The sequence below is a fragment of the Mobula hypostoma genome, chromosome 3, assembly GCF_963921235.1.
Source record: "Mobula hypostoma chromosome 3, sMobHyp1.1, whole genome shotgun sequence".
In the NCBI taxonomy this organism is placed as follows: Eukaryota; Metazoa; Chordata; class Chondrichthyes; order Myliobatiformes; family Myliobatidae; genus Mobula; species Mobula hypostoma.
In genome coordinates this window covers 231,794,091-231,811,613 of record NC_086099.1, presented here as the reverse complement: position 1 = coordinate 231,811,613, position 17,523 = coordinate 231,794,091, and the positions used below count along the sequence as shown (strand labels likewise).

The following is a 17,523-nucleotide window of genomic DNA, read 5'->3' as shown; positions in this document are numbered from 1 at the left end:
CGATCTGGAAGACCGTGTAAGGAATCTGGAGCAGCAGCTGGATGACCGTTGACTCATAAGGGAGAATGAGGCAGTTATAGATGAGAGTTACAGGGAGGTAGTCACACCTAGGCTGTCGGAAGCAGGTCGTTGGGTGACAGTCAGAGGGGGGAAAGCGAAGGTGAGCAGACAGGTAGTGCACAGCACCCCTGTAGCCATTCTCCTGAATAATAAGTTTACCGTCCTGGATACTGTTGGCAAGGACGACCGACCAGGTGTGAGCCACTGTGGCAGGGCCTCCGGCACTGAGTCTGACCCTATGGTGCAGAAGGGTGGGACGGAGAAGAGGAGAGCTGTCGTCATTGGAGACTCTATAGTCAGGGGAGCAGACAGGAGATTTTGTGGACGTGAGAAGGACACCCGTATGATGGTTTGTTGCCTCCCGGGTGCCAGGGTCCGGGATGTCTCTGACCGGGTGCACGACATCCTGGTACGAGAGGGAAACAACCAGAAGTCGTGATACATGTTGGGACCAACGACATAGGCAGGAAGAGGGATGAGGTCCTGAAATGTGAGTTTCGGGAATTAGGCAGAAGGCTGAAGAACAGGACCTCAAGGGTGACATTCTCAGGATTGCTGCCAGTGCTATGTGACAGTGATGGTAAGAATTGGAGGAGATGGCAGTTGAATGCGTGGCTGAGGAGTTGGCGCAGGGAGCAGGGTTTTAGATTTTTAGATCATTGGGATCTCTTCTGGGGAAGGTGGGACCTGTACAGATTGGATGGGTTGCACGTGAACTCGAGGGGGAGCAATATCCTTGCAGGTAGCTTTGCTAGCATGGTTCGGGAGGGTTTAAACTAACTTGCGAGGGGGATGGGACCCAGAGCAATAGAGCAGTGAAAGAAGTGCATGGAGTAAAGCCAGATCTAACATACAGAGAGGCTTTGAGGAAAGAGAAGCAGAATAAATGGTGTAAAGACAGTAAGGTAGAAGGGCTGAAATGTGTGTACCTCAATGCAAGAAGCATCAGGAACAAAGGTGATGAACTGAGAGCTTGGATACATACATGGAATTATGATGTAATGGCCATTACAGAGACTTGGCTGGCACCAGGGCAGGAATGGATTCTCAATATTCCTGGATTTCAGTGCTTTAAAAGGGATAGAGAGGGTGGAAAAAGGGGAGGAGGGGTGGCATTACTGGTCAGGGATACTATTACAGCTACAGAAAGGGTGGGTAATGTAGCAGGATCCTCTTTTGAGTCAATATGGGTGGAAGTCAGGAACAGGAAGGGAGCAGTTACTCTACTGGGGTTATTCTATAGGCCCCCTAGTAGCAGCAGAGATACAGTGGAGCAGATTGGGAGGCAGATTTTGGAAAGGTGCAAAAATAACAGGGTTGTTATCATGGGTGACTTTAACTTCCCTAATATTGATTGGCACCTGATTAGTTCCAAGGGTTTAGATTGTTAAGTGTGTCCAGGATGGATTCCTGTCACAGTATGTTGACAGGCCGACCAGGGGGAATACCATACTAGATCTAGTACGAGGTAATGAACCCGGTCAGGTCACAGATCTCTCAGTGGGTGAGCATCTGGGGGACAGTGACCACCGCTCCCTGGCCTTTAGCATTATCATGGAAAAGGATAGAATCAGAGAGGACGGGAAAATTTTTAACTGGGGAAAGGCAAATTATGAGGCTATAAGGCTAGAATTTGCGGGTGTGAATTGGGATGATGGTTTTGCAGGGAAATGTACTATGGACATGTGGTCGATGTTTAGAGATCTCTTGCGAGATGTAAGGGATAAATTTGTCCCGGTGAGGAAGATAAAGAATGGTAGGGTGAAGGAACCGTGGGTGACAAGTGAGGTGGAAAATCTAGTCAGGTGGAAGAAGGCAGCATACAGGAGGTTTAGGAAGCAAGGATCAGATGGGTCTATTGAGGAATATAGGGAAGCAAGAAAGGAGCTTAAGAAGGGGCTGAGAAGAGCAAGAAGGGGGCATGAGAAGGCCTTGGCGAGTAGGGTAAAGGAAAACCCCAAGGCATTCTTCAATTATGTGAAGAAAAAAAGGATGACAGGAGTGAAGGTAGGACCGATTAGAGATAAAGGTGGGAAGATGTGCCTGGAGGCTGTGGAAGTGAGCGAGGTCCTCAATGAATACTTCTCTTCGGTATTCACCAATGAGAGGGAACTTGATGATGGTGAGGTCGATGTTTTGGAGCATGTTGATATTAAGGGAGAGGAGGTGTTGGAGTTGTTAAAATACATTAAGACAGATAAGTCCCCGGGACCTGACGGGATATTCCCCAGGCTGCTCCACGAGGCGAGAGAAGAGATTGCTGAGCCTCTGGCTAGGATCTTTATGTCCTCGTTGTCCACGGGAATGGTACCGGAGGATTGGAGGGATGCGAATGTTGTCCCCTTGTTCAAAAAAGGTAGTAGGGATAGTCCGGGTAATTATAGACTAGTGAGCCTTACGTCTGTGGTGGGAAAGCTGTTGGAAAAGATTCTTAGAGATAGGATCTATAGACATTTAGAGAATCATGGTCTGATCAGGGACAGTCAGCATGGCTTTGTGAAGGGCAGATCGTGTCTAACAAGCCTGATAGAGTTCTTTGAGGAGGTGACCAGGCATATAGATGAGGGTAGTGCAGTGGATGTGATCTGTATGGATGTTAGTAAGGCTTTTGACAAGGTTCCACACGGTAGGCTTATTCAGAAAGTTAGAAGGCGTGGGATGCAGGGAAGTTTGGCCAGGTGGATTCAGAATTGGCTTGCCTGCAGAAGGCAGAGGGTGGTGGTGGAGGGAGTACATTCAGATTGGAGGATTGTGACTAGTGGTGTCCCACAAGGATCTGTTCTGGGACCTCTACTTTTCGTGATTTTTATTAACGATCTGGATGTCAGGGTAGAAGGGTGGGTTGGCAAGTTTGCAGACGACACAAAGGTTGGTGGTGTTGTAGATAGTGTAGAGGATTGTCAAAGCTTGCAGAGAGACATGGATAGAATGCAGAAGTGGGCTGAGAAGTGGCAGATGGAGTTCAACCCGGAGAAGTGTGAGATGGTACACTTTGGAAGGACAAACTCCAAGGCAGAGTACAAAGTAACTGGCAGGATACTTGGTAGTGTGGAGGAGTAGAGGGATCTCGGCGTACATGTCCACAGATGCCTGAAAGTTGCCTCACAGGCGGATAGGGCCTCCTCCCCAGGGCACCACTGCCCAACACAAGAGGACATGGCTTTAAGGTAAGGGGTGGGAAGTTCAAGGGGGATATTAGAGGAAGGTTTTTTATTCAGAGAGTGGTTGGTGCATGGAATGCACTGCCTGGGTCAGTGGTGGAGGCAGATACACTAGTGAAGTTTAAGAGACTACTAGACAGGTATGTGGAGGAATTTAAGGTGGGGGCTTATATGGGAGGCAGGGTTTGAGAGTCGGCACAACATTGTGGGCCGAAGGGCCTGTACTGTGCTGTACTATGTTCTATGTTTTAACAGACATGATGGAGACAGAGAAACTGAGAAAAGGCAATAGCATTTTTACAGGAGACAGGTGGGAAGAGGTATAGCCTGGGAACTGGTAGCTCTAGAAAAGATGTTGGTGGAGTGTCTGTCTCCAGCGATGGAGGCAGAGAGATTAGGAACGAGGATGGAGGTTCAGAAATGGACTGTGAATATAATGGAAGGGTGGAAGTTAGAGGAAAAGTTGATGAAATTGATGAGCTCAGCAGGGGTGCATGCAACAATGCAGTTGTCACTGTAGCGGAGGAAGAGTTGGGGAGCTTAACTTGGGAAGGCTTAGAACATGGACTGTTCTACATAAGCAAGAAAGAGGCAGGCATAGCTGGTGCTGATGGCTACTCCTGATGTCTGGAGCCAAAGGGAAAATTGATGGGGAGGACCAGTTCTGCCAGAGGAGGGTGGTACTGGAGAGAAAATGTTGTAAAGAAAGAAGCAGAGAGCTTTGAGACCTTTTTTAATGGGGAATCGATCTATGTTAGGACTAAGTATCCAAGGTGAAAATGAGTTGGTCAGGACCAGGTCACTGAAAGCTACTAAGGAGATTCAGGACATAAGAGGTGTGGTGATGTTGGTGGGAAGGGACTGAACCAGGGGGATAAACGGAACCGAGGTATGAGGACATGAGTTTAGTGGGCAGGAGCGGACAGAGACAATAGGCCTGCCCAGACAGTCAATGTTGTGGATCTGGGGTAGGAGGTAGAGGCGAGCATGGTAACAGTGGAAGGGAGTTCTCCGGGCCATATGAGATAACTGGTGGAGGCAGTCACTGGTTGTGCTGTCACTCCGGTACGAGAGGTGGCGCTGCAGGAGGCTGCGCGCTGACTGGTCTGGCAGGCGACGATTGGAGGGAGGTTGTGCTGTCACTCCGGTACGAGAGGTGGCGCTGCTGAAGGAAGTTATGCTCTTCAGCACTTTCCGGTCTAACACGGAAGTAGAGTGGGGTCTGCGGCTCGAAGAGTGCGGACGGATTTGGTAAGATTACGGTACTGGGAGGGAGGAAGATGCGGGCCGGTAACTGCGCCGGGGCCGATCGGAAACACTGAGCAGTCGTTCGCAGCCCTGGTCTTCCGGCATTCTCCATCACCCCCGGCACCGCTCACCACGCCCTCCGACCCCTCCCTCCCGTCTCCCATTAACACCTTCCTCCTCCACCGGCACCTGGCCGGTGCATCCAGCTGAGGCTCCCAGCGCTCGCACTAAGGACTTAGAGCTGGAGCTGGGTGAACTCCGGATCATTTGGGAGGCTGAAGGGCTCATATATAGGACATTTCGAGTGGTAGTTATATCCAAGGCGCAGGAAACTGTTTGACAGTCAGAAAGGAGCCAGTGCAGAGTACCCCAGTTAACATCTCCGTCAGTAGCATGTATATCACTTTGGATAGTGTGGGTTTGGTCCGTCAGCAGCATGTATATCCCTTTGGATAATGTGGGTTTGGTCCGTCAGCAGCATGTATATCACTTTGGATAGTGTTGGGTGTGGTGGGGGGAAAGGGGAGGTGTATGATCCAGCAGAGGAAAGTCACAGTGGTCGGGACTCTGACACTGAGTGTGGCTCTGGGTCTCAGAAGGGAAGTGGGAAGAGGCCCGCTGTGGTGAAAGGGGATTCGTTCATTAAAGTATGGAGCAGGAGACTCTGTGGGTAAAAACGAGATTCCCTGATGGTACAAACACACACAAAATGCTGGTGAACGCAGCAGGCCAGGCAGCATCTATAGGAAGCGGTACAGTCGACGTTTTGGGCCGAGACCCTTTGATGGTATGTTGCCTCGCAGGTCCCAGGGCCCAGAATATCTCAGATCAAGTCTTCAGCATCCTTAAGTGGGAGGGAGAACAGCCAGAGGTCATAGTCCATGCAGGTACCAATGACATGGGTAGGACGAATGATGAGGTTCTGCAGAGGGAATTCAGGGAGTTAGGTGCTAAGTTAAAAGGGAGCACCTCTAGAGTTGTGATCTCAGGATTGCTACCCATGCCAGGTGCTAGTGAGGCCAGAATTTGGAAGATTATATGGTTTAACATTGGCTAAAGAGTCTGTGTAGGAGGGCAGGCATACGATTTTTGGATCATTAGGCTCTCTTCCAGGAAGGTGAACTGTACAGAAGGGACTGTTTGTACCTGAACTTGGGGGGGGGGGTGGATTGCTCTAATATCAGAGTGGGAAGATTTCCTAGTGCTGCGTGGTGGGAATTAAACTGGAGTTGCAGGGAGATAGGAAGTTTAATGTTCCAGGGTTCCGAATTTTCAGACGTGATAGAGGCAGAGGACTGAAGGGTGGGGGGTGGCATTGCTAGTCAGGGAAAATGTTACAGCAGTGCTCAGGCAGGACAGATTAGAGGGCTTGTCTACTGAGGCCATATGGGTGGAGCTGAGAAACAGGAAAGGTATGACCACATTAGTGGGATTGTATTACAGACCACCCAATAGTCAATGAGAATTGGAGGAGCAAATCTGCAGAGAGATAGCAGACAACTGCAGGAAACATAAAGTTGTGATAGTAGGGGATTTTAATTTTCCACATATTGATTGCGATTCTCATACTGTTAAAAGTCTAGATGGGTTAGAGTTTGTAAAATGTGTTCAGGAAAGTTTTCTAAATCAATATATAGAGGTACCAACTAGAGAGGATGCAATATCAAATCTCCTATTAGGAAACGAGTTAGGACAGGTGACGGAAGTGTGTGTAGGGGAACACTTTGGTTCCAGTGATCATAACACCATTAGTTTCAACTTGATCATGGATAAAGATAGATCTGGTCCTAGGGTTGAGGTTCTGAACTGGAAAAAGGCCACATTTGAAGAAATGAGAAAGGATCTAAAAAGCGTGGATTGGTACAGGTTGTTCTCTGGCAAGGATGTGATCGGTAAGTGGGAAGCCTTCAAAGGAGAAATTTTGAGAGTGCAGAGCTTGTATGTTCCTGTCAGGATTAAAGACAAGGTGAATAGGAATATTGGTTCTCAAGGGATATTGCAACTCTGATAAAGAAGAAGAGAGAGTTGTATGACATGTATAGGAAACAGGGAGTAAATAAGATGCTTGAGGAGTATAAAAAGTGCAAAAAAAACTTAAAGAAATCAGAAGGGCTAAAGAAGACATGAGGTTGCCTTGGCAGTCAAAGTGAAGGATAATCCAAAGAGCTCCGACAGGTATATTAAGAGCAAAAAGGATAGTAAGGGATAAAATTGGTCCTCTTGAAGATCAAAGTGGTCGGCTATGTATGGAACCAAAAGAAATGGAGATCTTAAATGAGTTTTTTGCATCTGTATTTACTAAGGAAACTGGCATGGAGTCAATGGAAATAAGGTAAACAAGTAGTGAGATCATGCAACCTATACAGATTGAGGAGGAGGAGGTGCTTGCTATCTTGAGGCAAATCAGAGTAGATAAGCCCCCAAGACTTGACAGGGTATTCCCTCGGACCTTGAAGGAGACTAGTGTTGAAATTGCGGAGGCCCTGGCAGAAATATTTAAAATGTCGCTGTCTACGGGTGAGGTGCCGGAGGATTGGAGAGTGGGTCATGTTGTTTCGTTGTTTAAAAAAGGATCGAAAAGTAATCCGGGAAATTATAGGCTGGTAAGTTTGATGTCGGCAGTGGGTAAATTATTAGAAGGAGTACCGAGAGATAGGATCTACAAGTATTTGGATAGACGGGGACTTATTTGAGAGAGTCAACATGGCCTTGTGCGTGGTAGGTCATGTTTAACCAATCTGTTAGAGTTTTTAGGGGAGGTTACCAGGAAAGTGGATGAAGGGAAGGCAGTGGATATTGTCTTCATGGACTTCAGTAAGACCTTTGACAAGGTCCCGCATGGGAGGTTAGTTAGGAAGATTCAGTCGCTAGGTATACATGGAGAGGTGGTAAATTGGATTAGACATTGGCTCAATGGGAGAAGCCAGAGAGTGGTAGTTGAGGATTGCTTCTCCGAGTGGAGGCCTGTGACTAGTGGTGTGCCACTGGGGTCAGTGCTGGGTCCATTGTTATTTGTCATCTATATTAATGATCTGGATGATAATATGGTAAATTGGATTAGCAAATTTGCTGATGATACAAAGACTGGAGGTGTAGTGGACAGTGAGGAAGGTTTTCAAAGCTTGCAAAGGGATTTAGACCAGCTGGAAAAAAAGGCTGAAAAATAGCAGATGGAGTTTAATATAGACAAGTGTGAGGCACTTTGGAAGGACAAACCAAGGTAGAACATACAGGGTAAATGGTAAGGCACTGAGGAGTGCAGTAGAACAGAGGGATCTGGGAATACAGATACAAAATTCCCTGCAAGTGGCGTCACAGGTAGATAGGGTCGTAAAGAGAGCTTTTGGTACATTGGCCTTTATTAATCAAAGTATTGAGTATAAGAGCTGGAATGCTATGGTGAGGTTGTATAAGGCATTGGTGAGGCCGAATCTGGAGTATTGTGTTCAGTTGGTCACCAAATTACAGGAAGGATATAAATAAGGTGGAAAGTGTGCAGAGAAGGTTTACAAGGATGTTGCTGGGACTTGAGAAACTCAGTTACAGAGAGAGGTTGAATAGGTTAGGACTTTATTGCTAATCTAGTCTTTGACTAGAAGTACCTCGGGTCAAGAATGATGAGTTCAGAGAAGGACATAAAGATACGGGAGGTGCTGGCGTGGAGGGCTATGAATGACATGAAGGAAAACTGGAAGTCAAACCTGACCAGAGGGCTTAAAAAGAGGATCTTCATAGCAGTCACAGAGTCCATTCTCACGTACGGATGCGAGATGTGGACACTCACCAAGACTATGCGAAAGTCTCTAGATGGTTGCTATACACGAATGCTCCGGATGGCTCTTGACATGAGTTGGCAACAGCACATGACGAACATCGAGCTCTATGACCACCTACTGATGCTCTCCACTAAAATCGAGGCGAGAAGACTGCAATTAGCGGGACACTGTCTACGCCACCCCGAGCTACCTGCCAGCCTAGTCATCATATGGGAGCCCAAGCATGGGACGATGAACCCTGGGCGCCCTCCCAAGACTATGGTCAACACGCTCCTAGAAGACAGCGGTGCGGCTAATGTAGGTGAACTGAACACACTGGTGAGGGAGAGGGAGAAGTGGAGAGTCCGTCATCGTGCCCGACGCCGGCCACCTAGGCCTGAGTCTACGTAGTAGTTATTCCCTGGAGCATAGAAGAATGAGGGGTGATTTGAGAGAAGTATTTCAGTGCTTTAAAAGGGATAGAGAGATGGGGAGAAAGGGGAGGAGGCGTGGCATTACTGGTCAGGGATACCATTACAGCTACAGAAAGGGTGGGTAATGTAGCCGGATCCTCTTTTGAGTCAGTATGGGTGGAAGTCAGGAACGGGAAGGGAGCAGTTACTCTATTGGGGGTATTCTATAGGCCCCCTGGTAGCAGCAGAGATACCGAGGAGCCACTACATTTTGGATCTCCCCCTCCTCCTCCAACTTTCAAATCCCTTACTCACTCTTCCTTCAGTTAGTCCTGACGAAGGGTCTTGGCCTGAAACGTCGACTGCACCTCTTCCTAGAGATGCTGCCTGGCCTGCTGCGTTCACCAGCAACTTTTATGTGTGTTGCAGAGATACCGAGGAGCAGATTGGGAGGCAGATTTTGGAAAAGTGCAAAGATAACAGGGTTGTTATCATGGGTGACTTTAACTTCCCTAATATTGATTGGCACCTGATTAGTTCCAAGGGTTTAGATTGTTAAGTGTGTCCAGGATGGATTCCTGTCACAGTATGTTGACAGGCCGACTAGGGGAAATGCCATACTCGATCTAGTACTAGGTAATGAACCGGGTCACGTCACAGATCTCTCAGTGGGTGAACATCTGGGGGACAGTGACCACCGCTCCGTGGTCTTTAGCATTATCATGGAAAAGGATAGAATCAGAGAGGACAGGAAAATTTTAATTGGGGAAGGGCAAATTATGAGGCTATAAGGCTAGAACTTGCGAGTGTGAATTGGGATGATGTTTTTGCAGGGAAATGTACTATGGACATGTGGTCAATGTTTAGAGATCTCTTGCAGGATTTTAGGGATAAATTTGTCCCTGTGAGAAAGATAAAGAATGGTAGGGTGAAGGAACCATGGGTGATAAGTGAGATGGAAAATCTAGTCAGGTGGAAGAAGGCAGCATACATGAGGTTTAGGAAGCAAGGATCAGATGGGTCTATTGAGGAATATAGGGAAGCAAGAAAGGAGCTTAAGAAGGGGCTGAGAAGAGCAAGAAGGAGGCATGAAAAGGCAGGGTAAAGGAAAACCCCAAGGCATTCTTCAAATATGTGAAGAGCAAAAGGATGACAGGAGTGAAAGTAGGACCGATTAGAGATAAAGGTGGGAAGATGTGCCTGGAGGCTGTGGAAGTGAGCGAGGTCCTCAATGAATAATTCTCTTCGGTATTCACCAATGAGAGGGAACTTGATGGTGTGGACAATATGAGTGACGTTGATGTTCTGGAGCATGTTGATATTAAGGGAGAGGAGGTGTTGGAGTTGTTAAAATACATTAGGACAGATAAGTCCCCGGGGCCTGACAGAATATTCCCCAGGCTGCTCCACGAGGCGAGAGAAGAGATTGCTGAGCCTCTGGCTAGGATCTTTATGTCCTCGTTGTCCACGGAAATGGTACCGGAGGATTGGAGGGAGGCAAATGTTGTCCCCTTGTTCAAAAAAGGTAGTAGGGATAGTCCGGGTAATTATAGACCAGTGATCCTTATGTCTGTGGTGGGAAAGCTGTTGGAAAAGATTCTTAGAGATAGGATCTATAGACATTTAGAGAATCATGGTCTGATCAGGGACAGTCAGCATGGCTTTGTGAAGGGCAGATCGTGTCTAACAAGCTTGATAGAGTTCTTTGAGGAGGTGACCAGGCAGATAGATGAGGGTACTGCAGTGGATGTGATCTATATGGATTTTAGTAAGGCATTTGACAAGGATCCACACGGTAGGCTTATTTAGAAAGTTAGAAGGCATGGGATCCAGGGAAGTTTGGCCAGGTGGATTCAGAATTGGCTTGCCTGCAGAAGGCAGAGGGTTGTGGTGGAGGGAGTACATTCAGATTGGAGGATTGTGACTAGTGGTGTCCCACAAGGATCTGTTCTGGGACCTGTACTTTTCGTGATTTTTATTAATGACTTGGATGTGGGGGTAGAAGGCTGGGTTGGCAAGTTTGCAGACGACACAAAGGTTGGTGGTGTTGTAGATAGTGTAGAGGATTGTCAAAGATTGCAGAGAGACATTGATAGGATGCAGAAGTGGGCTGAGAAGTGGCAGATGGAGTTCAACCCAGAGAAGTGTGAGGTGGTACACTTTGGAAGGACAAACTCCAAGGCAGAGTACAAAGTAAATGGCAGGATACTTGGTAGTGTGGAGGAGCAGAGGGATCTCGGGGTACATGTCCACAGATCCCTGAAAGTTGCCTCACAGGTGGATAGGGTAGTTAAAGAAAGCTTATGGGGTGTTAGCTTTCATAAGTCGAGGGATAGAGTTTAAGAGTCGCGATGTAATGATGCAGCTCTATAAAACTCTGGTTAGGCCACACTTGGAGTATTGTGTCCAGTTCTGGTCACCTCACTATAGGAAGGATGTGGAAGCATTGGAAAGGGTACAGAGGAGATTTACCAGGATGCTGCCTGGTTTAGAAAGTATGCATTGTGATCAGAGATTAAGGGAGCTGGGGCTTTACTCTTTGGAGAGAAGGAGGATGAGAGGAGACATGATAGAGGTGTACAAGATAATAAGAGGAATAAATAGAGTTGACAGCCAGCGCCTCTTCCCCAGGGCACCACTGCTCAGTACAAGAGGACATGGCTTTAAGGTAAGGGGTGGGTAGTTCAAGGGGGATTTTAGAGGAAGGTTTTTTATTCGGAGAGTGGTTGGTGCGTGGAATGCACTGCCTGAGTCAGTGGTAGAGGCAGATACACTGGTGAAATTTAAGAGACTACTAGACAGGTATATGGAGGAATTTAAAGTGGGGGAGGTTATATGGGAGGCAGTGTTTGAGGGTCGGCACAACATTGTGGGCTGAAGGGCCTGTACTGTGCTGTACTATTCTATATTCTATAAAATTATGATGGGTATAGATAGAGTGAATGCAAGCAGGCTTTTTCCACTGAGGCTAGAGGAGAAAAAAACCAGAGGACATGGGTTAAGGGTGAAGGGGGGAAAGTTTAAAGGGAATTTTATGGGGGGCTTCTTCACACAGAGAGTGGTGGGAGTGTGGAATGAGCTGCCAGATGAAGTGGTAAATGCGGGCTCACTTTTAACATTTAATAAAAGCTTGGAGAGGTACATGGATGGGAGGTGTATGGAGGGATATGGTCCAGGTGCAGGTCAGGGGGACTAGGCAGAAAAATGGTTCGGCACAGCCAAGAAAGGCCGAAAAGCCTGTTTCTGTGCTGTAATGTTCTATGGTTCTATGGAACTGGAGTGCCAGAGCAGTTAATGGAGAGGTTGTGGAGGCAGATGTTCATGACCTCAGCCAGAGTCAGGAATCAGAGGTTGAGCATGGTGTGACTAATATCCTGAGATGTGTATATTTCAATGCAAGAAGTATCATAGGAAAGGCAGATAGGCTCAGGGCGTGGTCAACACCTGGAATTATGATATTGTGGCCATTAGTGAGACTTGGTTGCACGAGGGGCAGGACTGGCAGATCAATATTCTGGGGTGACAGAGCAGGAGGGATTAAAGGAGGGGTGGTGTTACTGGTCTGGGAAAATATCACAGCAATGCTGTGTCAGAACAGACTGGAGAATTGGACTGGTGAGGCTTTATGGGTGGAACTGAGAAATAAGAAAGGTATGACTGCATTAATGGGGCTATATTACAGACCACCCAATGGTTCAGTGGACTTAACGAAACAAATTTGGAGGGAATCGCAGATTGTTGCAAGAAACACAAGGTTGTTAAAGTAGGTGGTTTTAACTTTGCGTTTACTAACAGGGACTCCCATTCTGTAAAAGGTCTACACGGGATAGAGCTTGTCAAATGTGTTCAGGAAAGTTTCCTTAATTAGTCCGTAGAAGCTCAATGAGAGAGAGTGATCTGCAGTAAGGAAATGAGACAGGTCAGATGACAGAAGTTAGTGATCGTAATGCTATTACTTTCAAAGTAAGTATGCAAAAAGATAGGTCTTGTCCTTGGGTTGATACTTTGATAGTGTTAGAAATGATCTGGAAAGTGTGGATACAGACAGACTGTTTACTGGCAAGGTGTAATTGCTAAACAGGAGGACTTTAAAAGTGCCGTTTTCTGAGTACAAAGGTTGTATGTGCCTGTCAGATATCGAGGCCCAGGGAAAAAAAAATGTGGTGCTTATGGAAAAATGCAAGGGAACACTTTAGAAAGAAATCCAGAGGCATGAGGTTGCCCAAGTAGTCAAGGCAAAGGAGAATTCAGATGTGTTAAGAACAAAAGGATTGCAATGCACAGAATTGGTTCTCTGGAAGATCAGAATGGTAATGTATGTGTGGAGCCTAAACAAATAGAGAAGGTATTAAATGGAGATTCTCTGCATCTGTATTTACTCAGGAGACAACACAGAGCCTACAGAAGTCAGGCAAAGTGGCATCGACTTCATGGGACCCTATAGAAATTAGAGAGGAGGAGGTGTTTTCTACCCTGAGGCAAATTAGGGTGGATAAATCCCTGGGGCAGGACAAGGTATGTCACTCGGATCCTGTGGGAGACAAGTGTGGAAATTACCAGGGCCCAAGCAGGAACATTTAAATCATAATGACAGTGTGTTACCATAGGATTGGAGGATAGCCAATGTTGTTCCACTGTTTAAGAAAGGCTGTAAAAATAAACCAGGAAATTATAGGCCAGTGAGCCTGACATCATTCGTGGGGAAGTGATTGGAAGGTATTCTGAGACCGGACACATGAATATCTGGATAGACAGGGACTGATTAATGATAGTCATTGTGGCTTCATGCGTAGTAGGTCGTGTCTAGCCAATCTTACGGAGTTTTTCGAGGAAGTTACCAGGAAAGTTGATAAAGGCAAGGTGGTGGATGCTGTCTACGTGTAATTTAGTAAGGCCTTTGACAGGGTCTCACATGGAAGGCTGATCAATAAGGTTCAGTCGCTTGGCATTGAAGATGATGTAGCAGATTGGATGAGACATTGGCTTTGTGAGAGAAGTCAGAGCAGTAGTAGAGGGTTACCTCTCTGACTTGGAGGCTTGTGACTAGTGGAGTGCTGCAGGGTCCTTTCTCCCCTAATCAATGATCTGGATGATTGATGTGGTTAACTGGATCAGCAAAGTTGCAGATGACACCACGATTGTGAGTGTAGTGGACAGTAACGAAGGCTGTCATGGCTTACAGAGAGATTTGCATCAGCAGGAAAAATGGGCAAAAAAGTTGGTAGATGGAATTTAATACCCCCTACAAACCACTCCATCCGCCCTTCCCCCAGTCCCCATTGCCACCACTGGCCCCGGATTTGACCCTGTTCCTCTCTTGGTAGGAGTTCTCTTCTCCCCTGACCTCACATTTGACCCTGTTCATCTGTTGGCAGGGATTCCGTGAAGGTGTCTCTCGTCAGGATGTTCCAGGGTATTGCAGCCAGTACGGGAGGTGAGCACGTGTGGTGTGTGTGAGTACGGGGGGTGATCACGTGTGGTGTCTGTCAGTACAGGAGGTGATCACGTTTGGTGTGTGTCAGTACGGGGGGTGATCACGTGTGGTGTGTCCGTACAGGAGGTGATCACGTGTGGTGTGTGAGTACGGGAGGTGATCACGTGTGGTGTGTGTCAGTACGGGAGGTGATCACGTGTGGTGTGTGTCAGTACGGGAGGTGATCACGTGTGGTGTCTGTCAGTACGGGAGGTGATCACGTGTGGTGTCTGTCAGTACGGGAGGTGACCACGTGTGGTGTGTGTCAGTACGGGGGGTGATCACGTGTGGTGTGTCCGTACAGGAGGTGATCACGTGTGGTGTGTGAGTATGGGAGGTGAGTACGGGAGGTGATCACGTGTGGTGTGTGTCAGTACAGGAGGTGATCACGTGTGGTGTGTGAGTACGGGAGGTGAGCACGTGTGGTGTGTGTGGGTACGGGAGGTGATCACGTGTGGTGTGTGAGAGTACGGGAGGTGATCACGTGTGTGTGTCGGTACGGGAGGTGAGCACATGTGATGTGTGTTGGTACGGGAGGTTATCACGTGTGGTGTGTGTCGGTACGGGAGGTGATCACGTGTGGTGTGTGTGAATACGGAAGGTGATCACGTGTGGTGTGTGTGTGAATACGGAAGGTGATCACGTGTGGTGTGTGTCGGTACGGGAGGTGATCACGTGTGTGTCGGTACTGGAGGTGATCACGTGTGGTGTGTGATTACGGGAGGTGATCACGTGTGGTGTGTGTCAGACGGGTCACTGCTGTAATCTTTATAATTCAGAATCAGGTTGTGAAATTTGTTCTTTTGTAGCAGCAGTACTGTGCAAACAAAAAGATTACTGTATGGTACAGTGAAAAATGTATGTTAAAAAATTGCAAAAATACAGCAAAATAGTGAGATGCTGTTCATGGACCGTTGAGAAATCTGATGGCGGAGGCAAAGAAGCTGTTCCTGAAACATTGAGTGTGTGTCTTCAGGCTTGTGTAACTCCTTGATGATAGGGAATGGGGGAGATCTTAAATAGGTTTTTTGCGTCTGTATTTACTAAGGAAGCTGGCATGAAATCTATGGAATTCAGGGAATCAAGTAGTGAGACCATGGAAACTGTACAGATTAAAAGGGAGGAGGTGCTTGCTGTCTTGAGGAAAATTAAAGTGGATAAATCCCCGGGACCTGACAGAGTGTTCCCTCGGACCTTGAAGGAGACTAGTGTTGAAATTGCGGGGGCCCTGGCAGAAATATTTAAAATGTCGCTGTCTACGGGTGAAGTGCCGGAGGATTGAAGAGTGGCTCATGTTGTTCCGTTGTTTAAAAAAGGATCGAAAAGTAATCTGGGAAATTATAGGCCGGTGAGTTTAACGTCAGTAGTAGGTAAGTTATTGGAGGGAGTACTAAGAGACAGAATCTACAAGCATTTGGATAGACAGGGGCTTATTAGGGAGAGTCAACATGGCTTTGTGCATGGTAGGTCATGTTTGACCAATCTGTTGGAGTTTTTCGAGGAGGTTACCAGGAAAGTGGATGAAGGGAAGGCAATGGATATTGTCTACATGGACTTCAGTAAGGCCTTTGACAAGGTCCCGCATGGGAGGTTAGTTAGGAAAATTCAGTCGCTAGGTATACATGGAGAGATGGTAAATTGGATTAGACATTGGCTCGATGGAAGAAGCCATAGAGTGGTGGTAGAGAATTGCTTCTCTGAGTGGAGGCCTGTGACTAGTGGTGTGCCAGAGGGATCAGTGCTGGGTCCATTGTTATTTGTCATCTATATCAATGATCTGGATGATAATGTGGTAAATTGGGTCAGCAAGTTTGCTGATGATACAAAGATTGGAGGTGTAGTAGACAGTGAGGAAGGTTTTCAGAGCCTGCAGAGGGACTTGGACCAGCTGGAAAAATGGGCTGAAAAATGGCAGATGGAGTTTAATACTGGCAAGTGTGAGGTATTGCACGTTGGAAGGACAAACCAACTTAGAACATACAGGGTTAATGGTAAGGCACTGAGGAGTGCAGTGGAACAGAGGGATCTGGGAATACAGATACAAAATTCCCTAAAAGTGGCGTTACAGGTAGATAGGGTCGTAAAGAGAGCTTTTGGTACATTGGCCTTTATTAATCAAAGTATTGAGTATAAGAGCTGGAATGTTATGATGAGGTTGTATAAGGCATTGGTGAGGCCGAATCTGGAGTATTGTGTTCAGTTTTGGTCACCAAATTACAGGAAGGATATAAATAAGGTTGAAAGAGTGCAGAGAAGGTTTACAAGGATGTTGCCGGGACTTGAGAAACTCAGTTACAGAGAAAGGTTGAATAGGTTAGGACTTTATTCCCTGGAGCGTAGAAGAATGAGGGGAGATTTGATAGAGGTATATAAAATTATGATGGGTATAGATAGAGTGAATGCAAGCAGGCTTTTTCCAAGGGGAGAAAAAAACCAGAGGACATGGGTTAAGGGTGAGGGGGGAAAAGTTTAAAGGGAACAATAGCGGGGGCTTCTTCACACAGAGTGGTGGGAGTATGGAATGAGCTGCCAGACGAGGTGGTAAATGCGGGTTCTTTTTTAACATTTAAGAATAAATTGGACAGAGACATGGATGGGAGGTGTATGGAGAGATATGGTCCGTGGGCAGGTCAGTGGGACTAGGCAGAAAATGGTTGGGCACAGCCAAGAAGGGCCAAAAGGCCTGTTTCTGTGCTGTAGTTTCTATGGTTTCTATGATAGTTATGAGAAGAGGCCTTGTCCTAGGCTTTGGGGGACCTTGATGATAGATGCCACTTGTTTGAGATCTGCCTCGTGAATTCATCCTCAATGGTGGGGAGGCTGGTGCCTATAGACTCGTATAAAAGTACAGTACAGAAACAGGCCTTTTGGCCCCTCTAGTCGATGCTGAACTATTTAAAGTGCCTACTCACATCGAACTCACGAGAACCACAGCCATCCATGTCCCTTTCAGACTTCCATTGAACTTTGAAATGGAGCTCGCATACGCCACTTGTGCTGGTGGCTCGTTCCACACTCTCACCACCCTGTGAGTGAAGAAGTGTTCCCTCATGTTCCCTTAAACTTTACACCTTTCACTCTTAACCCAGAACTTCTTGTTGTTGTCCCATCCAACTTCAGTGGAAAGAAGACTGCTTGCATTTACCCTATCTGTGTCGCTCATAATTTTGTATATTTCTATCATATCTCCTCTCAATCTTCTACATTCCAAGGAGTAAAGTCCTAACCTATTCAAACTTTCCCAATAACTCAGGTCCTCCGGACTGGGCAACATCCTTGCAGATTTTCTCTGTACTCTTTCAACCTTCTTTACATCTTTCCTGTACATAGGTGACCAAAGCTGCACACAATACTCCTAATTAGTCCTCGTCAACGTCTTATCCAATCTTAACATAACATCACATCTCCTATAT

The 17,523-nt window shown here is 46.9% G+C and overlaps 1 protein-coding gene across 1 annotated transcript in view; it reads left to right on the top strand.

The window, feature by feature from the left end:
• Positions 1-4,352: 4,352 nt before the first annotated feature.
• The window catches only part of vps28 (VPS28 subunit of ESCRT-I), a 49,464-nt gene continuing 36,293 nt past the window's right edge, over positions 4,353-17,523 (top strand). Inside the window, exons 1-2 of the mRNA XM_063042446.1 lie at positions 4,353-4,472; positions 14,013-14,071. Coding sequence (XP_062898516.1) covers positions 4,399-4,472; positions 14,013-14,071 — 133 coding nt within the window. The 5' untranslated portion in view covers positions 4,353-4,398. The remainder of the gene's footprint in view (positions 4,473-14,012; positions 14,072-17,523) is intronic.